This window comes from Danio rerio, chromosome 6, assembly GCF_052040795.2.
Source record: "Danio rerio strain M-AB ecotype USA chromosome 6, GRCz13ab, whole genome shotgun sequence".
Taxonomy (NCBI): domain Eukaryota; kingdom Metazoa; phylum Chordata; class Actinopteri; order Cypriniformes; family Danionidae; genus Danio; species Danio rerio.
The window spans coordinates 35,821,445-35,846,831 of NC_141026.1; the positions used below are offsets into that span (position 1 = coordinate 35,821,445).

Genomic DNA, 25,387 nt, shown 5'->3' on the forward strand with positions numbered 1-25,387 from the left:
GTAGATATTTCCAATGAGTCATCTGTTGAACTGCTTCCCAGTCATCACAAATACTACAGAAGACCTATTGGAACTCACATGGACCCAAGATTCTCACAGAGATCAATCAAGTTTGGTGAAGGAAAAATTATGGTTTGGGGTTACATTCAGTCTGGGGGTGTTTGCAGAGTGGATGTATTGAAAACAAAGTTTCTGAAAACAAAGTAAATCAAGGTGATCCAGAATTTGTCCAGTCCAGTCACCAGACATGAACATCATTGAGCACGTCTGGGGTAAGATGAAGGAGTAGGCATTGAAGATGAATCCAAAGAATCTTGATAAACTCTGGGAGTTCTGCAAGAACGCTTTCTTTGCCATTCCAGATTTCCAAATGACTTTATTAATTCATCATCAAATCAGTCATTGCAGAGATGAATGGATGCAGTCCTCCAAGCTCATGGGAGTCATACAAAATATGAATTATTTTTCCACTACACCATGACTATATATTCTATAAGCTTTATTATTTCTGTTCAGTGACAAGACTTAGTGACAAGTCAGACCTTACTTTTGGTAAAATAAGCGTAATCTGGAGGCCTTTGCCTTTCCTATAAGCCACTTCTCATTCCATATGATCAACTAAAAGTCAAATTATTGTTTGTTGTTCCTAAAATTGGATTGAAGACAACACTTTTGTGAGGTAGTGTATATGTGGTATAAATATACAGTTGAAGTCAAAATTATTAGCCCTCCTTTTTTTCTAATAAAAACTGCTTTTGTTTTCTCCAGAAAGAATATATATATATATATATATATATATATATATATATATATATATATATATATATATATATATATATATATATATATATATATATATATATATATATATAGGAAATACTGTGAAAAATTCCTTGCTCTGTTTAACATCATTTGGGATATATGTATTTAATTAGAATATATATAAGAAAATATAAAAATATACCTTATAAAAATAAGGACAATATTATTAGCAACCTTAAGCAATGTTATTATTGTCTACAGAACAAACTGTTATACAATGACTTGCCTAATCACCCTAACTTGCCTAATTAACATAATGAACCTTGTTAAGTCTTTAAATGTCACTTTAAGCTGAATACTTGTATCTTGAGAAAATATCTAGTCAAATATTATGTACTGAGATCGTGGCAATGATAAAAGAAAGTAGTTAAAATATATTAAAATTATTATGTTTAGAAATGTGTTTAAAAAATCTTCTTTCCATCAAACAGAAATCGGGGGATACATAATTATATGTACATAAAATAACAATTATGTTTTCCTAATAATTCAGGAGGGCTAATAGTTCTGACTTCAACTATATACAGTATTGCTGTAAATATTAAAATATTACTTATTATTTAATATAAATTATTGCAAAACTAAATTTGAAACATTAAAAAAAAACAGTATCTTACTGTTTTAAGGCAAATATTGGTCTTTTTTTAAAACCCTTTTTTTTTACTTTGCATTATAATCCTTTCACATAGTTTGACTATTTCTTCAGTAACTTTCAAAAAGTGGTTGGGAAAGAATTGACTTTGATAGAAAGTGGTTTGGGGCCTGTCCCACTCGCAAATTATGCCTATGGTGCAATGCCTCATGCACATATGCTATGCTTCAGGCCCTTTCCATAAGGTTTAGATATTTTAAATATAATGTTTGCATTATATTTATATGTGGTCCTACGTTAAATATAGTTTTCTGTTTTTCTTACTATTTTTTATATAAATATTCAATGTGGCATAACATCCATTTTAAGGTTTGAGACACTAAATACTGAATTGTGAATGTAGGCTTTAAATACTAGAGGTATGTTTTATTCTCTATTTTTTAGCCTTGTTATTCATCTACTTACAGTATATGGTTTGTATTTGCACATTTTCACTTCATATTCACTCTCTTTCATATGTCTCAATGTAACCATCAGCAACAAACACCATGACACAACAGCTTTGCATCCATTTGCTGGAATTGAGGAATTTGTGTTGATTCTGTAGTGTCAGTCTTATAAGCAATAAAAAAATATAGAATAAAATATATTATGATGCATGGTTCTAACTTTGATCATTTTGAGATTCCTTCATTTTCTTACAAGAGGTCATTGTACTGTAAAAATGTTTTATAGCTCATGAAAATTTAAGTCCATCACAGAGACCTCTTTATTTATAACTTAGTGGCCATTGATACGTTCATGTGGATGCTGCCATGTGATTTAAAATGATGTGATCATGTGATTGAAACATGATTTGTTTTAAATGTTGTCATTAATATGACATCACAGTGCAAAGCTTTCATGAGATGATATAGAACATTGCCAACAGTGTTAGATGTGCAATTCAAGAGTGTGAGAATCAATCAGTTTACATTGTGTCACTGTTTGTTTTGTCTGTTACAGATTGTTTGATATGCACTTTTATTAACCAAACAATACTAACCACAAGTCTTAAAGATATAGTCCACCCAAAATTAAAAACTCTCCTGCCTCAAACCTGCTCGAGTTTCTTTCTTCTGTTAAGCACAAGAAAACATTCCTTGAAGAATGCTGTGAACCTGTAAACATTGACTTCAATAGTATATGTATTTCATAAGATAGTTATACGTTTTCAGCATTCTTCAACATATTTTTTCTTTACAACAGAACAAACAACTTATAAAAGTTTGGAACCACTTGTCGGTAAGTAAATATGGAGTACATTTTTATTTTTGGGTGAACTATCTCTTTAAATGTTAAAGAGTGTTTCAAAGAGTGAGTCAAAACCATGACAGTTTATGACCCCTTTAAAGTTTAGCATAGCACTTATCATCTCCACATCTTTTATACATGAAGTGTGTTAAATTAAGCATAAATCCTTGGTGAATGCGCAGTATATTTACATACACATCGAGGACCCTTCAGTGTAAGTGTTCCAGGGTTTTAACCTGGAACCTTGATTGTAACAAGTATCTCAAAGTTGTGCACGTAATTAATTTTGTCTGATAACTGAGTGAGTTCCAATGAGAGTTCATGCTGAAGTGAACAAACTCTCCAATAAACCCCCCTTCTCTCCCCCCTGGCTCTTAGTTACAATTATAACCAGCACCTGATGCCTGTTTTATCCCTTGATAGAAGACTGAACTCAGTGACACACGCATGTCATTGTATCAACTGCTGATTGCCTTCAACTCCCACGGTTGTGTTGCTAGGCATTTGAATTGCATCCAAACAAAGAATGGAAAGATGCAAATTAGAATCTCATCCTTTTTAAAACCACAGAAAGAGGATGCAATATGTCCTTCATGCATAATGTTCTAAGCCTAAAATAAAAACAGTTTGTTGCTGTTCTCGTGCAAAGCTGATTTTATAAACGTGTCAAAAATCATGTTCTGGAGTTAATGCGCATCTTGTTTTCACATATCACTTTTATTTTCATCTGTGCAATTAATTTCAGCTGTGTTATTAATTCTCACAATTATTCATGTCTCAGTGATAGCACTGGGCAATTAATCAAAGGTGATTTTCATACACACCTTTGCAGTAAAGCCAGTTCTAGGCTGTTTCTCAATATGCATTCTTCAGCATTCTTGCGTCCTAGCCTTTGAAAGTTCCCGAATGTGTTCTTGATATCGAGGATGCGTCCCAGAAGTCATTGCGGCTAATTAAAGTTGGTAGGAAGAACAGCATTTTATATAAATTTGTTATTAAAGTTCAGAGATATAACTTACTGTAATTATCTTATAGTTTCCCTAAATGAGAGTGTGAAAGTAATCATTAACTTTCTTTGGGTGCTTCCACATCTGTGGTTCGGTTCATTTGGTTTAGACCAAGGGTAACAATTGATACATCGTAGCATTTTTCTGACATTTCTGGGTCCTTTTCACAACACACTGATTGCGTTGGTCCAAACCATAGACTGTAAAATATATGGACGTAGTATCCGTGACGTCACCCATAGGTTTCTGAAGAGCGCAAAAGAAGCCACAAGTAGGCGCGGCCAACCGTCGCCATTTTGGTCACGCGTCATCACACCCACGGCGGGATACCAAACAAGGGCAAACAGGCGGAGACTGAGCGGAGCTACAGACACCTGCTAGCATTTAGCTTGGACCTGGTTCAGACACACTTTACTTTGGGAGAAATGCTTAATACTTTATCACCTGTGACTCGTTTGTATTCTGACCACTTGTGCTTGGTTGTACACTATATCAATAAAGTGTTTAGACTTTTAAAAACACTGCTGTAATACACTGAGCCACTAAACATTGTTCTTATGACGTTTTTCAACAGGAGGAAAACGCGAATTACTTCCAAACACTTCAGATATAACGTTAGTCTGTGTTAGTTAATGTAAGACTATTGTTGAAATCCAGCATAACACTGTATAACAACACTTCAGATGACTGTTCTAGAGCTCACAGCTAATCAATCTGATAGATTATGGAGTGCATTACAGCTCTAAATATAAATGATAAATGATCTTAAATAAAACAAATACATGTACAGAGATGGTATATAAGTATATAACTTTACTCACATGGGAAACGGAGGCCACGTGAATGGTTTGTGAGCACAATTAAGTTCACTCAGCATGCCATGCCATCTAATAATTGTAGGAAATAAGTCCAAAAGGCAGTTGAGTGTGTAAAGCCACATAAAACAACATAGAAATACGATGAATATGCCGAGATCAGTGGCTAGTTTGAAGGATTCAGCTGAGGTAACGTGATGGCGACCAACGAGACCTAGCTGTCACTCAAGTGGCCACGCCCTTAATTATGCAAACTTAATATAATTTAATATAAAGGAAACGGATGAGTTATAAAAAAATTCACCCCCCTCACAGTTGTCATGAAGGGTGATATTACCTGTATTAACCAAAATCTTTTTTTTTTACCAGGCTGTAAACACCTTTTTTTCTGCTGTAAAGTTGGCCATTCTAACAGTGGGCTCACTTGAAATTTGCTCTGTTTTGGAGCCAGGAGCAGCCACGACTAGCGGAATTTCGGATGAATTGCAGTTTTAGTTACTTCCGTATTGGCTTCCTGGGGGAGAGCGGGAGGTTGCCGCTTGGTCCAAACCAGTTGAAAGAATCAAAATGCAGTTATGTGACAAAATCTACATCACTCATTGGCCAGATGTTATTGAACGTATTTCCTAAACTGCTTTTACTGCTGGGACAATGCCAATGGAACTCCTGCAAGTAAACAAACTGGCAGACATAAAATGTTGCTTTTTACTATGGAGAGATGACTGCTCTGGCTGATTGTATCCCTGGTCATAGTATACTATATAGTTTGTATACATCACTTTAGACAAATACAAAAATAAAGCGCAGCCATTAATTGCAAGACATTAATTAATTTAGCTAAACTGTGACATGGTCATCTTCCGGAAATATTACCAACGATCCATTAGGTAACGTTTTTTCCGTTTCTCTATCTTTAAAGTTTATGGTAAAAGAAATATTTTTCCTCCACACCCCATAAGATGGAACAGTGCATCGGACTACAGCAGCTGATTTAGTCCAAAAAAGTGCAATACTTTTTTGTGGCTAGGTCTGTTTTAGTTTAGTTTAGTTTTAGTTAGGTATCGGTACGCTTTTTTGGTCCGCTTTTGGACTCGAGGCATAAACACATTAAGGATGTTTATTTCTGAAATTCTTCTTATTTTTATTTAATTTGTAAATAAGTTTTATTTGTATTGTGCAATGTATATTTATAATGTCTTTATGTGTAGTATACATATTGAAAGGGGGAGAAACAATAAATTGTTGTATGAATGCTGTAACGTTTAACTAATTTTCCATTAAAAAAAAAACACGTAAAGATCATGTGACTATCAGTCAGAACCAGGGAAGAACACAGAATCTCATTACTTAGAGGATGCATTCTCTGTTCTTGCGGTCTCCTAAGTTCATTCTTCTAAGGTAATTTGGCAGGACCGGTCTCCACAAGAACATGGCATATGCAAAGCAAGTGTTTCTTCCCATACAGATAAACTTTCGGTGAATGATTATTATGACTTTTTTTCAATTTCCGTTTCTTTTTTTGTCTGTTTCCTTTTAATGTTTTTTTTACAGCATCGATGTTGTAATGTAATTAAAATATATTCAGTTAAATAGACTTCAGCATTCATTTAGTTGTTCAAGCATAAAACAAGATGAAAAGCTGTTAGCCCTTCAGGATCAGCAGGCTAGCGCAGAAACTACATTGGAAATACTGGGGTAAAATAAATTTAAATATTTTAAGGACATGGCTAAAAACTTTTATTTAATGCAGTGAAGATCGTTAACAGACCTTAAACATGCCAATTTTGTAATGGCATACAGTTCACCGAAAGCATATACCCTATTGAGAAACAGCCCTAGTGTAATGGGGTTGGGTTGTAATGGGGTTAGTAATGTAGGGTTAGCAATGGGTTTCTGAGAGAGCGCCCTCTGGCCTTCGGAGGAAATTTACTACAGATTGCACTGTGCTTCCCTGACAAGATGTGCATTACAATCGTAATTCAATGAATCACCCAGCCCTACTCAGAGCCAAACATTTTTACAGTATTACTTCTAAAAGTACATTTATGCTATTATGTGGTGTTTGTGTCCCCATATAATTTTCTTAAAGGGCTCTTTGAAATGAGTATTACTTAAATGTTCATTTTGAAAACAGACAAGCACACATTTGGTTTAAATAGTTCATTTTTTATCCAAATCATTGTAGGGAAACATAAAATAAATGATTAATAGGAGGCAGTTTAACTCCTAACAAAGCTCCAGAATTTTTGGGAGAATATTAAAGTTAACAAAACACAACAATAAAACAAAAAGAGGATCTTGAATTTTTCTAGACCCTGATCCTGAGGCACACCCAGGTTCAGCCTCTACTCTTTTGATAAAGTCCATTCAATACTTGTCATCTGTAAGTGCAGCCTTGCCATTATGGCAGAGGGTTAGTCTTCCACTGTTTGCTTTTTTAAGTTGACACATACTTTCAGTAGTTGCAGACCTCGTTTATCCACTTTAGTCTCATGACGAAATGCAAAGATATCGGTTGAACCGGTGTAGTACTAGAAAACAAAGGGCTTGTTTTATTGCAGCAGTTTCAGGCGATGTGGCTAGGCTAACTGCTACTTCAAACCACAGTTCAACTCTTTCATGTTCTGTTTGTTGAGCATTTCATCTTATCATCCCTGATATTTTGTTTTAGGGACTGTTTAATCAACATCGTAAGCTGGTAATTAGTCTAGGCTATGTGGATAACGCCTGCTGATATACTATCAGCATGTCATGCAGAATGCTCTAGCTCAGACAGGCAAGAGTTAAACAGCCCGTCCTTTATCTGCTGAACTGCAGAATGCTGAGCAATGGTGCCTGATGCCATGACAACCAGAGAGAAGGGTAGCCGAGGAGTAGGCGTGTGGAAAGAAAAGGATGACAAGAAAAGTAGACCCAGGGGAGGAAAGCGAGAGAGAAAGGTAGAAAGGTGAAAGAGAGGCTGATTAAAACTTGAGAACGCTGTAGGAAAACTGGCCAAAAGGTGGAGAGTGGCTGAGAAAGACAATGAGACTGAAGAAAGGGGCATGGGGGCGGGGATTGGCAGACGCCGAGCTGCTTGTTACCGAGTGTCACCGGAGTATTGCATCAGTCCAAGTGGGATGCTCACATTGCAGGATGACATCACAGGACCGCAGACTGCCTGCCACCCAGAAATGGAGACGGAGGGAGGGTGCTTCTGTCTTTGCTAGCTAATAAGCCGGGGGCAGGGAGGGGTGTGTGTGTGTGTGCGCTACTTTTTCATTTTTGCAGAGTCATTAACACTTCATTGTCATTTTTGAGACTGCTCTGTTGCATATACGCTAGCACGGCCATACTGGTGATTTATGCATATTCACACCCCTCAAAATCTCACCAAATCAGGATGAAAAGCGGAGAGCAAATACCAGACAGTATGCCTAATCGTTTAACTCGAATCAGAGCGTACATTATCCAAGACACATGACTCCTTCTGCCGAGTGTGCCCATTAATGCTGCCCTGTGGATTAAAGAGACTGATATCTAGCCATGCTTGAAGGTGTATCCGATAATAATGAACTAGTCTGTCTATAATGAGCATCCGGTCTGTGATGTACTTTGTAGGTTAGTCATATATATTCTATATTTATCATGAAGATTGCTGCAAGGGGGCAGTTTGCCAAATGAAGCTTTGCTGTTATTTAATTACTGTCATGATTTTCTAAACTTGAAAGGCTTTTTTTCTGTAGAACACAATGAATTTGTGAAGAATATTCTCACTACTCTTTTCAGTATAACAAGGACTTTAATGATTTAACAATTTACTGTGACTTCAGAATGCTTTTAGCCTAAAGTTCAAGCGATGTGGACTGCTTTTATAATCTTTAAACGGCCCATCTCCACTGAGTGTTACAGTACAGTACGGGTCACCTTTATCAGGCTTGCATTTCCAATGCCAAAAGGACACCAATGGTACTTTTAGGGTGTGGTGTACGACAGACAGTTTCAGTCAACATCATTTTCGCTCAAGGACATGTCAAAGTAAAGCTGTACAGGTCCTTTACATATCAAGTACTTCTCATAAAACAGATGCTTAATACACATAAATACTTGTTTATAAATGTTTATTACTCACCTTTCTATGAACATGATTTGATTATAACTGCAGATAAATGATTTATTATATCCTACTGTAATGTCTGCATTTGTATCAAATAAATAAAATCAACATATATGAACACATACAGACACTTACAGTCTCTGAAATGTTATCAATTACAGAAAAATTACACGCAGCATACATTTAGTCCTTATTTGGGTTCAAAAACAACAAGCAACAGTTTACCCACAGTCATTGCAAACCTCTTATCTGTAACTTTAATCTTTACCAGCACATGTAACCTCTTGTTAGAAAGTGATTCTATCATTCTGAGTAGTCCAAAAGGTGATGATAATAGTTAGACATGGCAGTTTGTTCATCTTTTAGCCTGCTGAAAGAATCATTTACTTTTTTTTATTTTTTATTTTTTTGGGCTTCTCCCTTGTTTTTTTGTGTCACATTCGCGTTTGTCCATTTCTGAAAGGACGTCAGAAGCACATCAATAATTACGCTCACGTTGTTATCATCAGCTTTGGAAGTTTGTTATTTCAAATATAGACGTGCACGTGAGAAAATGAAACCGCTCACACTGATGGCCTTTCAAACAACGACAGGCTAGATTCTGCTCTTCTTCTTGGCTTTGTGGCGGTTCATCAAGAAGACAACAAGGTTTGTTTAAGCTCAGGTCAACCATGGCTCGTTATTATATGTATATATTATTACGCGTAATGTCTCAGCTGTGCATTTAAAAATTGTGCACGTGCTAGTGACGTATCTCTGTAATGTAATGTAATGTGGTGTATATATATATATATATATATATATATATATATATATATATATGGTGCATTTATTGTGTATGGCCATACACCCAAAGCGATTCACAACCATGAGGCGGGTCTCTACACACCACCACCAATGTGCACCATCCACCAAGATGATGTGATGGCAGCCACAGGACAACTGCGCCAGTGCGCTCACCACACACCAGCTATTGGTGGAGCGAAGAGACAGTGATAGACTCAATTTGGTGGATGGGGATGATTGACTTTCGTGTTATTTGTTTTTCCTACTATAAAATTTAATGATTACAGGTTTTTAGCTTTCTTCAAAATATCTATTTTTGTGTCTTCAACAGGAAAAAGGAAACTCACAATGGCTTAAAATCACACATGGTTGAGTACACTCTATTAAATGTTATTTATTTAGTTATTTATTTAACCCAATGGTTGAATTAAACATATTTGGTGCTTTGTTGTTGTTGTTGTTGTTGTTTTTAACCTTTATTTGGTTATTTATTTATTAACTCAACCAGTTGGTTAGGTATGAATATATATAACAAAATGTATTGGGTTAAAATAACCCATAGTTAGGAAGGAGCTATAACAACGTGTAGTTGAATTATACATTGCGGTATTTTTAATCCAACTATTTTAACTGAGTAATAGTAAGTAAATTGTATATTTTTGCTGATTTATTCCTTTAATTCGCCCAACGGTTGTGAAAAAGTAGCAAACAATGTCATTCTTCTTTTGTGTTCAGTGGAAGAAATATGAATTTTAAGCAGCATGATAAAAAATGATAATAGAAGTTCACATATGAGCTGTTCCTTTAAAGAAACATGTTGTTCTTTAGTTGTTCTGTTCTTTTTCTTTTTCTCTTTTGGCTTTGAGAGAAACAGCTTATGGCTTATTCCAGGAAGGAAGACAGTGACAGAGAGAGTAAACTGATTCTCATGAGCTCAGCAGAAAAAAAGAAGAAAAAAAGGTGATCGCTCTCACTGTGTGTAATTTACAGTGGATTGAAATTAATTTCCCCTCCGTGATATCAGCTGGGGAACAATGATATTGCTTCTTTCAGCTTTCATCTCCTTTATGAATAATGTATAATGTACACCAGTGGTCACACAACAGCATTGGGTTCTGTGTGCTTCTCCTGTGCCGCCCTCATGTCTGTGTTAAATATGGAACAATGAAGTCACCTATTTGCATCTGAACTGAAATTATACTTTCCGCTCTAGTCACATATAAATATGAGATGCTCAAGCCTCAAATCTGCACGTCATTGATGTTCCTTTAAACTTCCTTTGCATTTTTTGCCTCACAAACTGGATTTGACATCGTTTGGCTGGGTCTTGTAGTCAGGCAGATTAGAATCTCATTCTGCTAGTCATGCCTGGCTGTTGGGCTCACATGCTCAGATCTACATTAGGAAAAAGCATTCCAATTAAGGAGTTGGTGTAATAAACCTTCAAATAATAGTTTTGAATCAATAGCTCCTGTGATGTGACACAGAAAAATGTCCATATTTTTGTACTTTATACCATATTTCAAAGAAGATATAATTAGAAAATAACCACAAATAATGGGCATGATCCTTACATAATGAAAAGAGCCGAGTTTTTCACTGAACTAAAATATATTTGCCTGTCGTCGAGACGGTAGATACTGTATAAGCTATTGCGTTACATGACAAAATATTATAGTAAATACTAGTGTTTGGAGGCATAATATAGATAATTACTTAAATTAGTGGTAATTATATTGCAGCTGTGGTAAAACACATCTGTAGTAATAAACAAATTATTCAATAGGCTTCAGTTTTTTTACGCTATAATTGTCAACCATAATGATGCACCACAGTTTGCACTAACGTTACAGTATTTATTACAGTTTATCAGTTTACCATGGTACTGCATTCTGTAGCATTCATTAACAAAGAGTTGTACACATTAAACACCTTACTATGTGATTCAAAAACATGTTTAATATAAATAACTAAAGTTTTTATCAAAAGCAGCATACAAAAGTGTGGACACATAGAATGGATTATTATTTATTTATTTTTGTAAGGGGGTAAAAGAGCTCCACAATAATAACTGATTTTGTATAAGTGGTGGTGTTTGTATCTGATCTATATAACACATTAACATATAATACACATAGCTAGATCTGTATATAATATGTATTGGTGCTGTCAAACAAATTAGGACATTCAAAAAAAGTTTGTACACATGATTGTGTTAAAAAATTTATTATCAAATTCCACCTTTTCTTCTGTTTTTGAGCCAATTTCTAGAACTTTCCCCCCTTTGAGCAAAAACTTTTGATAGTCTATAAAAGCTGTTCGGCATTTCTAATTGTGGCTGATTTAAACAATTATAAACAATGTAAAACAGAAACATTTTGTTGTTCTGATAGTGATTCCTATGTAGAAGATTCACTTCCTGGCCTCTATCTAAATTTTGCACGTCATGAATGACGTCACACCTATTGGTTTTAGTGACATAATAAATCTTTGTAGGTATACTGTTAAATACCATTTTATGTCAGAAGGTAGTTTAATGCTAAACTCTATGCAAACTGAATTATTATTTCATAGGTTTGTGACCATGTGTTAGCTTTGATGCTAATTGCTAACTATATGCTAGTCTACTCCTAAACAGTGACAAAGCACATTCTTTTTTTAAAGTTTATATGGAGAAAATACATCTCTGGACTACACAAACATCTGGCAGATGCTATTTATAATGAGATTGTCCTCATGACCAAGTGGATCTTTTTAGACCTAGGAAACTATTATTTCAAGATTATTTCATTTTCTATCTGAATTTTTGCATTTTTTATGTGTGTGAATGCAGCAAATACTTTGGGACTAACCAAATGTTCCTTCACATGTTTTATTACATTGATAATAACTTTAGCTAATTGATTAAAGTTGCGGTAATTATACTTGCCAATTTCTTTCTCCTCATAACTCACACCTCTTGGATCTGCCAAATCTAAATCCCCTGCAGACATGCCATAGAAACACTGTTAACATTTAGCTCACTGTCCAATAAGAGGACAGGCTGGACCAATAACAAGCTGCAGTTGGTTGTGCATTAAGGTTTCTAAGGCACACACACTTTTCTGACGCTCAAATCCCCGCGGTCACGTGTGTCTTTCTCCGGTGTTGCAGAGGTGGCTAGCAATACACTGTGGTCCAAAAGCAGACATTTTCGGTCCTACAAATGGAGTAACCTCTAATAAATCCACCGGCCTTGAATTTATAGCGCTTACAGATGTAATTTACATGATCCTGTGGCATTTATTACTTGTTCATTATGCGCTGGGTGTAGGTGATTAATATTTTCCCACAGCATTTATGGATTACTGTGGCTATTCGGTTGCTTGTCATTGTTTTGGATCCATCTGCTCATGCTGAACTGAAGCATGGACAGTGACAATTAAGCAAGTTTGACACAGTTGACAAGGACAGCCTTTGTCAGGCACGAGCCATCTGGAGGGTCCTCCCTGTCCTTCGTTAAAGAGATGCAAACACTGTGATCCTATTTTTGCTCAGGACATCCTCCCTCTTGATGGATAGATCACATGTATGTGAACAGAGGGGCCTGAAAAAGGCAGACAAGAAGGCAGATTGCCATCCATAAAACAATTGTTCCTAAAGCAGACCACCAACCACTGCTGCATTTGATGGCATGTATTAAAAAAGGCCTGAACTGTAGACAACAATTAGTGAAATAGTCAGGATAAATATAATTCATGAAGGAAGTTTAATTGTTGACTGATGTACTAGCACATACACAAGCCAGTGAGTTTGTGTTTGACTGAAATTACATTTTTAATATTTACACCTATATATTATGTAGAATATATTGTTATAACAAACATGCATGATATTTTGTTATTCCATTATATGTTGTTTTGGGAAATATAGTGAATAATTATTTCTTAATTAAAGTTTGTGCATGCCTTTTAAAAGCATTCAAATGTTTGTATGGTGTTCATACATAAAACACATTAATAGGCTACTTACTTACATGTATATACATTTGTACACTACATCTGGCTCACCACAACATGCCCAAGTCGTTAATTGAAGACAGTAAGGCTCTATTTCCTAATATTAGTTCATTAAACTGAGGAAAATTGTATGATCAAAACTTGTAAAGCATTTGTTAAACTAATGAGATGTTAGTTTGTAATGCATTGTTTAATAACTCATTAAAATAAATAGAAATAACTAATTTTTTTTTACTTTATTATTTTTATTCACTTCAACAATTAAAAAATTAAGCTAGTTGTTAGTGTTAAGACCTTAATAAGACCTCATTGTAGTGTTACATTTAGTACATTATAAACATTTTGCTATTTGATTTGTTTACTCTGAACATGTATACAATAAAATAATACACAAAAAAAAAAACCATAATACCTTCTAGGCGGCGACATGGTGGCGCTGTGGGTAGTGCTGCCACCTCACAGCAAGAAGGTCGCTGGTTCGAGCCCTGGCTGGGTCAGTTGGCATTTCTTTGTGGAGTTTGTATGTTCTCCACGTATTCATGGGTTTACTCCAGGTGCTCTGGTTTCCCCCACAGTCGAAAGACATGTGGTATAGGTGAATTAAATAAGCTAAGTTGGTCGTAGTGCATGTGTGGGTGTGAATGTGAGAGTGTATGGGTTTTCCCCAGAGCTGGGTTGTGGCTGGAAGGGTGTAAAACACATGCTGGATAAGTTGGCAGTTGGATAAGTTGAACTAGCAGTTGCTGAGACTTTTATTTCAGTTTGTTGAGGTACTTGCAACTGAAATAGGATACTGAGTAGAGAGCAGAGCTTTCTTTTCATTCCCTCATAACAAACTAATGGTAAGAGGAGGCCTGGTTAAGAATATTGTGGCTGATACCATCAAACTGATGTCAACAGAGAACAACCACCACTGCAAACACGGAAGCAAATGGTCAGAGTTTGATTAAAGATTACCAAAACAAACTTCAGTGGATTAACTTGTATGGATTAATTGATCACGTAAAGTATAGCATCATGTGCTGGTAAAAAAAGAAGGTTGTACGTTTTGATTTCACGCAGACTTTAACATTGTGATAATCTCATGTCTCCCCAATAAAACTTCAGCAATTAAACCAATAACAAAATTGTAAACCTAATGTTTAATAATGGCGACGCAGTGGCGCAGTAGGTAGTGCTGTCGCCTCACAGCAAGAAGGTTGCTGGTTCGAAAAATGAATGAATATATGAATGTTTAATATTTTTTTATTATTATTCAAATGATAGATTTTTTTTATTTTATCAGCACAACTTATTAGTCCAACATGACATTTCTCATTTGATAATTTCAAACATAGATAACCAGATTTTTAGGAGCACCTATTTTACTTGTTATTATGCTTTTATTACACTTACTGGTAATTCTATACTTGACTTGTTATTATACTTTTATTACACTTATTGATACATTTATACCAATAGGTACGGTGGCCCAATAGTGCAAAACAACAACATTAAGATGAAAACGCTGCAACATGAACACAACAACATTAAGATGAAAACACAACAACATTAAGATGAAAACACAACAACATTAAGATAAAAATGCTGCAACATGAACACAACAACATTAAGATGAAACACAACAACATTAAGATGAAAACACAACAACATTAAGATAAAAATGCTGCAACATGAACACAACAACATTAAGATGAAAACACAACAACATTAAGATGAAAACACAACAACATTAAGATGAAAATGCTGCAACATGAACACAACAACATTAAGATGAAAACACAACAACATTAAGATGAAAACACAACAACATTAAGATAAAAATGCTGCAACATGAACACAACAACATTAAGATGAAAACACAACAACATTAAGATGAAAACACAACAACATTAAGATGAAAACACAACAACATTAAGATGAAAACACAACAACATTAAGATAAAAATGCTGCAACATGAACACAACAACATTAAGATGAAAACACAACAACATTAAGATGAAAACACAACAACATTAAGATAAAAATGCTGCAACATGAACACAACAACATTAAGATGAAAACACAACAACATTAAGATGAAAACACAACAACATTAAGATAAAAATGCTGCAACATGAACACAACAACATTAAGATGAAAACACAACAACATTAAGATGAAAACACAACAACATTAAGATGAAAACACAACAACATTAAGATAAAAATGCTGCAACATGAACACAACAACATTAAGATGAAAACACAACAACATTAAGATGAAAACACAACAACATTAAGATGAAAACACAACAACATTAAGATGAAAACACAACAACATTAAGTTAAAAACGCTGCAACACTAAGATGAATCATGCTGCAACACTAAGATGAAAAGCGCTGCAACTTTAAAATCACAACACAACGGAAATGCTCCTGACCACTAGGTGGCAGATAACGGGCTGTCGTGTGCCCATCTTAAGAGTTTTAGTTCAAAAGTTTCGTTTCATTTCGGACGTTGCTATTGGTAGCAATTATGTATTGCCCATTTTGCGGGGCTTCACTTGACAGTTGCCCGTCATTCTGCAGCAAATGTGGAAAAAACATAACGTTTCTGAAAGGCAAAATTCCTGATGGAAATGAGCCCAGCACCAGTGGAGGTAAGTTACAATGCTGTATTGTTTGTAGGGTCCTATGAATTTCATAAATCGTATCTGTCATGAAATCGAATAACGCGGTTTGTCACGGAATTTTCTTATTTTTTGATGAATATATTAAAATAGCGTTGTAACGTTACACCTCGTCAAAGCACGATCCCGAGGATTTATGTTAATTGGACATGCTGTTTGATTTCTAAAGAATGTTTTATTCTTTTTAATATTTAATGCAGATTTTCGTTAGCTGATTAATGTGACATGCAATAGATTTTTATGACAATGTTTCTGAAGCAGGAAAAACAGAAACAAGTTTTGTGGATTGCTTCATGAAGTACTATTGATGTTTAATTTTATAAAAACATTAAGATTTCCCAGAATATCAAATCTTAAAGTAATAAAAATCCTCATTCACAACTTGATTTACATTTAATGTTACTAACATACATTTAGAACTTCTTGTGGAATTTCTCGAGGTAATAATCATTGTTTTGGTCTGTATTAATAATATCTATTTAATCAGAAGAAGTAATCGGTGTTCCACTGCCACCTAGTGGTTGGGAGCATTTCCGTTGTGTTACGTTTATAGTGTTGCAGAATTTTTCATCTTAGTGTTGCAGCTTTTTCATCTTAGTGTTGCAGCTTTTTCATCTTAGTGTTGCAGCATTTTTCATCTTAGTGTTGCAGCATTTTTCATCTTAGTGTTGCAGCTTTTTCATCTTAGTGTTGCAGCATTTTTCATCTTAGTGTTGCAGCATTTTTCATCTTAGTGTTGCAGCTTTTTCATCTTAGTGTTGCAGCATTTTTCATCTTAGTGTTGCAGCATTTTTCATCTTAGTGTTGCAGCATTTTTCATCTTAGTGTTGCAGCTTTTTCATCTTAGTGTTGCAGCATTTTTCATCTTAGTGTTGCAGCATTTTTCATCTTAGTGTTGCAGCATTTTTCATCTTAGTGTTGCAGCATTTTTCATCTTAGTGTTGCAGCTTTTTCATCTTAGTGTTGCAGCATTTTTCATCTTAGTGTTGCAGCTTTTTCATCTTAGTGTTGCAGCATTTTTCATCTTAGTGTTGCAGCTTTTTCATCTTAGTGTTGCAGCATTTTTCATCTTAGTGTTGCAGCTTTTTCATCTTAGTGTTGCAGCTTTTTCATCTTAGTGTTGCAGCTTTTTCATCTTAGTGTTGCAGCATTTTTCATCTTAGTGTTGCAGCATTTTTCATCTTAGTGTTGCAGCATTTTTCATCTTAGTGTTGCAGCTTTTTCATCTTAGTGTTGCAGCATTTTTCATCGTAGTGTTGCAGCATTTTCATCTTAATGTTGTTGTGTTTTGCACTACTGGGCCACCGTAAATAGGTATCTCAAGTAAACACAATATTTTACATCATACAATTCCAATGTTTCAACGTAAAGTATCATCACTACTTCCTCCAACTCTGTTCTTTCCATCAGATTTGCAGCTCATAGTAACGGTTCGACCAATGGGATGTGTACTTCCGCTCTTCGATCAAATTCATTGGATCTTGAGAAACACGCGCCTGCAAATTATGTACAAACTCAGACTTTAGCAACTAGTTGGAAGTGCTGCGCGTTCTGATTGGCTCCAAATCTGGAGTGTGCGCTCTCCACGGCCCCTGTAGTGCCAGTGATCCGTTTGAGGCGAGTCTATTGTCTACCAAAGAAGGGGTGTCAAAACTATGATGTCACTTGTGAATAAAACGACACCGTTGCACACTTTGAAATGAAATCAAATCCTTATGAACTTGGTCTTTTTTCGTCTTTTTAATGAGTTACTATATACATTATCTGGTAAACGTATGCACAATGAGAGTCTTTGCTGCACACGTATCGGTTATAAACAGAGCCCCCCCGTGCTGTACGCACTAAATGGACCACTCCACATGAAGTGAAAGGGCCGGTAGACCCGTAGAGCTGATTGAAATGAAGCTACCGTTTCGTCATGGTAGGACGGAGTGGATTGTAGAGCTGGTATCTACTTTCTGTTCTGTCGGACTGTTTAAGAGATTTTTATAAAAATGCTTTATCAAGTTATACCGGATGAGTGAAGCCTGGTGCTTTGACAGCTTTCATATGACACGCAGTTACTCTGAAGCAGGCATTCAGACTGTTAAAGTTGGGCTGTCCGTTCAGTCAGACGAGCTTTTTTATGTTTCCTTCGTTCGTCTGTTGAAAATTAGATTTTACTCAAGTTGGTGAGCGTTTAGTCGATCACCCGAGGACTCAGACCATGTACAATACAGTGTGGAATACGGAGAAAGAAGATGACGACTGGAGAGACGTGATGATGCCCTATTCCACTGAATTAATATTTTACATTGAAATGGACCAGCCGCCAGGTACAGATATAACTAACAGCACGTTTCGTTCACCTTCATAATGTAAATTATGTCATTTCCTTACTGCGATGTTGTTATAAACCTACAGTATATGACTCTTTTTTTCCTTTATGAAGCACAAAAGGAAACGTTTAGGGACTGACAGCCTAACTCACCATATACTTACATTGTATCATTTTACAATACATCGAAAAGTAATGGCGATTGAGATGTCATTCTTTTATCTCCCATTGTGCTTCGTGAAAAAGAGAAAGAAATGTCGCAAAATGTGCCATCTAACATTGTAGTCGGCTCAGACAAAAGGAGCTTGCGCCTCTTCATGGTTGAAATGTATTTTATAGTAGTGTTACCTACAATGAATCATCATTGAGTTGACATCCAACGTTACAAAAAACCTGTCATATCAAAACCTTTCTATTTTTGACAGGTTGTCAGTAAAATGTGCCCCTAATCGTGCTCAAAATACAAAGTCTGCATTAACATTATCGTGCATATTTTAAATTAATGATAAGCGACTTCTCTTTCAGACAAGGGAGCCATATTAAAGCAGCTTTCACCTTATACAATGCAATACTGTTTAATTTTCTACTTTATTTTAAAGTAATTGTTAACCCAAGTGTGAAAATACTGAAATGTACTTAATCTTTTGTTTAAAATCTGACTTTTCTTTAGTAGCACACAAAATTAGATGTTTGACAGAATGTACCTCATTTCCCATTCGCTTTTCAATGCATCTTTTTATGTAATGTATATAAATAGTAAGTGAGGGGTCATTTTTCATTTTTCTTTTAGATTAAACTAGTTTTAAAGGTATGACTGGTATATACTTTATATATACTCAGTTATGTTGGTTAGCATAATATAATTTATGCTCTGTAAATTGTTCAATGAAAAAAAAAATAGTTTGTACAAAGATTGTGTTACAGGTCTTGCTATAGTCTGACAGGTTTCCCCTCAGGAGATTCGAATGTTTTGCATGGCTCGCCACAAATGGTATCTAAATGCAAAATGTGGAGAGTTCAGAATGCATTCTCTGAATTGATTTGTCACTTTTAGTAGCGTTATACTCGATCCGAACTGTTCTCTTTCCCCAAGACATCTTAGTAAATATTGACTTTACACAGCTTATAGTCACCTAACGGACTCAATGCTTAAGGCTTTTCAGTGGTCTTTAGAAGCGACTTTCCCACCTTTCTAAATGTTAGTTTTGGTGTTTTGCACACTTTATTCAAATTCAGTGCTATTCATGTGTCATTTATTAAGCGCTGACACCATTTTATTGCCATTAACAATGATGTCATAGACTGGAAACTGGATCATATTCAGAAGTCACAGCCATAGTTGACAATGGGTCGTTAATTCACGCCGTTAATTCCTGCAATAAAAGGACAAATGACACTTTAGGAAGCGTGAAATGTGAATGGAATGGGAAAGAAACTGTGTTTGACAGTTTTGCATGAGGTTGTTCTTTAATGTGACTATTGTTTGAGGCAGAAGTGCAAAGCACATTTTGTGGATCATTTCTCAAGTCTTATCTGTAACATTTTTATGATTTTGTTGTCTTGAGTGTTGCAGCGATTGTGCTGTTTTCAAATGTACACACGCAGTTAGTAATTTCTTGGTCCAAATGCAACCTATTTAAAACAGTATGCAAAATTAAAAATGTTTCTCTGCGTTGTTCAAAGAAACAAAGCCCAATGCTCTGTCCTAACTTCCTCATTTCCTAGAAAATGAGCTGTGGTGGACTGAACGGATCTGGCAAGCAGGATTCTGGGTTGAATAGTCCTTCGATTGCTCTGCCACGGGGATGAATGAGCACAGCACTGTGTGATCAACCCACACATTAATCTTATCTTTCATTCTGTGCCACTGCACACAGGTTTATCAGATCTCTCCTTTTTTCTATGCTTCCATTTGTCCCAATGTAGTGGCAATAGCCACTCATTGACTTATCATCTGCTTCTGCCTCAACTCTCGACACTTCATCTCAGAGACAGTGTTCGAGAAGCATTGCGGGACAGTGAAATTTGCTTGGCCCGAGAGAAGATCAGTAGATTAGAATGAACGACTGGGAAAGGAACGAAATAGGACCAGCTTCCCATGCAGATGTTCATTAGAATATTTATTACATACGAACTCATGTGAAAGACTCTGAGGTAAAGCCCTGTATGTGTGTGCGTCTGCAAACAAGCAAGCGACCGCTTTGTTCCGTTGCAGTGTCCAATGAGCACAGGTGCCACACCGCCCCCAGGGGAAAGTTGGCCTCTGTCTCTTAGGCCCAGTGATGTGTGAGTGTAATAAAGGCTGCCAGAGCCGTGTGTTCTGGGCGGACAACAAAAGTGCAGCGACACCAAAGGGAAAGTCAGCTTCTGACATCCATTAATGGGCATTCGTATGACACAAGGGATGGAAATGTCACCATATCTCTCTTGATACATGGTTCTTTCTTTGTTCTGTGCCTTTTCAGCTTGTTCAGTCCTGAATTTATTTAGCTTGTTCATTCATAAATGTCGACAGAAAATTTATATGTTGAGGAAGCAGGGTTTTTTTGGGGGGGTTTTAAAGCAGAATGTGATAGAGCGGCATTTTTCTTACTCTGTAACATGTAGGCATATATGCATAAAAATAAAACACTTATTTAATCCATATACTGATTTTTATACATTTATAACTGCATTAACCCTAATTTGACTAGTCTTAATAATTGATTTCTTATCTCATTATTACTGTCATATCTATATGTAAGTTCCTTATTTTTTGTAATGTTTTGAAAACTAGTTTACTTTCTGGATTTTGACTAGCAATGATGCGCTTGTGAGTTGTTTCTTTGCATGTGTTCGCCTCTGCATGTGTTAGCGTCTTTGCCTTGTCTCTCTCTGGGAGGAGCGCTTCCCCCTCCTACATCATTCCCCAGAGTTTTACGTTCTCTCTTTCTCCATCTCATATGGTTGTGTCCACCTCCCCTTCTGCCTTCTCATTGGCTGCTGCCGACTTCTCCATTGAGAGGGTTTGTTAAGCCAGCAGCATCTGAATTTAGGAGCAGGGATTTTCCCTCTGGCTTTAGTCTGAAAGGCAGAGCGAGTGTGCGAGGGAGGGTGGAGAGAAAGCCAGAGCGAGTGGGAGAGAGAGAGGGAGAGGGAGAATAAGAGGACTCGTGTCACAGACAGCTGAGTGCAGGCTGTATACATGCAGCTCAAAAAGGATCCCGAGGAGGACGGTAAGGGAGGCACCATTCTTTTCTTTAGCGTTTTCATGGTCACTGTCTTTGCTTTCGTCATTTTTTTGTCTTATATGGCTATTGTAACTCTCTGAATAGACTGTCAGGGGAGCACAATGACAATTAGTGTTTGTCCCATTGTGTGGGAAGTGTCCTCGATCTTCTGTAGATGGAGACATGCATTGATGTCAACATTTATTAACATAAGAATTGTGCTTTTTGTGTGTGTCTATTCCGGATACATTTCATTTTCTTGTTTTGTAATTTTGTATATTTGGAAAAATTAGTCTTATGTCTGTTGTGGGATTTCAATTGCAGGGACGGTTTTTAGTCATTCATTAGGAATAGGTTGTGACAGTGCCCCGTGTCGATTTGTGTGTGGAGCCTGTATAGGTTCACATGTGGTAGTGAGTGTCCCTGATGGACTTTTTAAACCACCCATGTGCTTAGTGACACTTTTAATTCATTCCCCCTGGATCGGGACGTGGCAGTCCATGCCTGCTGCTTCTCTCAATGGCACTGTCATTACTCTCTGCCACATGCCTTTTCTCATGCTAATTCACTCAACCCTAAACTAAACTGTCTGTGGTGTCAGTCCTTGTTTGTGCTCTCTTTTAAAGTACGGTTGCTTCATCAGATCTCACCTGTAGAACCAGAAGTTTGATGGTGTCTTTTTGTAAAACAAAATAAAAAGTAGGACTGTAGAGCATTGAGCCCTTGAGGTCTTAGCTGCACACTGTCATTTATGTTTGTTTCCTAAACAATGGACTGGTTGGTCGTCGACTGCCATAGGCTTCACCTATGGATGTATAGTTTTCTTTGTTCAGACGTGCGCAGCTCTGCAGCGTTTCACTCCTCCTCGTTCTTTCTCATCCTTTCTTTCTGACCAAGCTCTGCAGCACTGCTGATCTTCTCATTATTGCTCATCCTTCCATCATTGTCACTTTCTTTTTCTTACTTTTGCCCTTTCATCTTTCCTTACAAGTTTAGGAACTATATATATTTTTTATTAATGAAAAAAGAAATATTTGTGCAGTTTGTTTTTCATACCTTGTGAAACATGATAGGCTAAGTTTATTGGATAAATTTTAAAGAAATGCTTTTGCATTTGTCATTTAAATTCAGCCCTTTGTTTGCTTAGTTTTGCCATAAATCATGATCGTAATTTGTTTGGATTGGTGAATGGTAGCTTTAAAAATGACTGCAAGCTGCGATTATGTGGCCTTTCCATTGTGTGCTCCCCAGCTGCGATATCTCTGACACTAACACGGATGGGCTGACCTCCGTAATGAGATCACCTAGTCACATCTCTGCCTCTTTCTTTCATTCTTTTTTTCTGCTTTCCATACTCACAACCCAACAGTAGCTCACAAAAATACCCTAGTGTATGTGTAGGATAAAGGTGGTCACAGACTTGCTGATGGTGGGAAAACTGCTAGGCAGGAATTTGAGGTTTCAGCTGGGCTTGTGCACCTGCCTTTAGGCTGCCAAAGAGAGTGAGTAAAAAAAGGAGGGGGTCATTTCCTTTTCTGATGGCAGACTGCTACTTAAGCTCTGAAAGGCACTTTGTGATGAAATAAACTGCATCTGAAATAGAAATTGACAGACTTTTTCTTTATTTATATAAAGTTTTTTGACTGTCTTAAGCTCACAACTGTGTCTCTGAATTACGTTAGGGAGAGGAGAAGGTTAGCCTTGTGTGCTTTGGCAAATGAAATATTAATATGGTGATTATTGTGTTGGCGTAAAGGGAACAGAAGGTTATCCTTTGTCAAATGACTCTTTATAAGCTGCATTGCTGGTCTTCAACCAGGTGGTGAGCATTTCCTTTGAAGTTTGTGACAGGAAACTGCACAGAGACCCCATATTCTCAAGTTGCTTCTTTCACAAAATAATATTCCTCTGAAGGCATTTTGGCCAATCTACTTCCAGACCAAGTGAAATGTAGGAATTGTGTGTTTGTGTGTGCGCGCGCACCTGCAGGAGCATAATTTGGGTGGGGATGTGTCCGTTAAGCTGGCTTCACTTTGACTGGTTGAAGCCGCTCACCCCACCAGACTAAGGTGTTTCCTGTGGGCTTGTGGAGGGAGGAGTTGTCACTCTTCCCAGGTCTCTTTTAACTCTGACTACAGTCTTGCTTTTTCACTCTGAAAACCGCCACTGCTTTTAATTAATGACACCCTCAAAGAAATTCATTCAAATGCCCCTCTCCCACATACAGAAACTTAAAAAAAAAAACTTCACTCCACAAATGTTTGCAAAGTTGGGAAGAAGTGAATCTTAAATTAGAACTTTTTGCCAACATTAAAACATATTTTTTTTCTGTTATATGAACTATAAACTTTATAAATGTGTTTTTAGAGGAGCCAGTTGTGTGCAGAACAGTGGGTCATTCCACAATGAGCCAGCACAGTGATTCATTCATTGGCTGCACTGTGCGTTGGATGTCCCAGTAGGCTTTTATTTCTCTGACTCACCTCCGGTGTATTGGACATAAGTCTTGCCTCCTTTCATTCACATAAAAGATAGTGGTTTCCTTGGGTAGAAGGGCTCAGGGGTTTCAAAAATCTGCTAGAGCTTTTATGATATCTGGATGATCTCTTTCTCTGGATTGTGCCTTCCCCAAAATGCCTTTATCAACTCCCCCTTCTTTGTCCTGGCATAGACATGCACACACTCTCATGCAAACTTGTCTCTGCCAGGTTAAGGACAGGTGGGGTATTAAAAAAAAATTTACATAATGATGTGGCCATACATGTCCTTCCTTAACATCGCAATGATATTTTAAAAGTATCACCACGTATTGCTTGGAGTACGTCTTTGGTTTCACTTAAACGCCTTCTGAATAAACCGTGCATTAAAAGCGAAGATACATTGCTGTGTCAAAGCCACTGTTGCGAGTTTCAGCTAGGTCAGGGGGAGGTTAGTTTGGTTTGGCATTAGGTGCAGAGCTTGAACACTGCTTCTCTGTGCATTTCAGACGGACTTGCACAGTTTTTTTTTTTTTGCCTCAAATTAGTACGACTTTGCCAACTGCACCTGGCTAAGCACTTGCAGATTTTTACCAAAGCACTTGTACCTTATTTAATACCCTCTAGTTTTTTTTATAACACCCTTACTATTTAACTAATCCTGCTGAAAGTTGTCGCTGCATTTTCATGTCATTTTTGTAACCATCATTCAGTTCTTGGCTGGGGTTAAAAGATTCAGAAGATTAGATGCAAGAAAGCATTCTGTGAAGACGTAACTCACAGGGTATACTTTCATAGTGAAATCTGTCTATGGTAAGGGTGTCGTGATGTACTGCATGGCTGAGCAGAACATTCTGGTAACCCCTGACCCTCAAGATAGCAAGAGCAGCATCAGCGTTAGCTTTGCAGCATGCTGTTGCGGCAGCTGTTGTTTGCTTTTGCAGGCAACAAAGGAAGGATTTCACTCAAAGGAAAGAAACCTGTTAGTTACAGATTCAGCAAGTAGCACAAAAAAAGCAACATTGGTTGTGGAGGTTATTTGTTTTTTGTTTAAACTTACATGAGCCGAATGGAATATGATGTTGTTGCATTTTCCGTGAAAACTGATCTTTTGCATTTTCAGTGGAAATCACTGTTGCATTTTCCAAAACAGCTCACCTGACTTAAGTTGATGTGAAGGCGTCATAGGTTGGGAAAAATATTTAAAGGCATTCTATGGGAAAATCGAGACTTTATGTGGTAAAGGTCAATGGTTAAAGCTGGGCGGTAACCTGCATGCTGGTACTACTACTTGACTAGTGTT

General features: G+C 36.7%; 2 protein-coding genes across 10 annotated transcripts in view; one reads left to right on the forward strand and one right to left on the reverse strand.

Moving 5' to 3' along the window:
* The window catches only part of pik3r3b (phosphoinositide-3-kinase, regulatory subunit 3b (gamma)), a 481,128-nt gene that overhangs the window by 441,475 nt on the left and 14,266 nt on the right, over positions 1–25,387 (forward strand). Inside the window, 1 exon segment of one of the 9 annotated variants that reach the window (NM_201143.3) lies at positions 17,978–18,396. In NM_201143.3, coding sequence (NP_957437.3) covers positions 18,288–18,396 — 109 coding nt within the window. In that variant the 5' untranslated portion in view covers positions 17,978–18,287. 9 annotated transcript variants of the gene reach the window in all.
* LOC147843556 (uncharacterized) overlaps positions 1–25,387 on the reverse strand; it is a 536,892-nt gene that overhangs the window by 279,931 nt on the left and 231,574 nt on the right. The window lies entirely within an intron of this gene.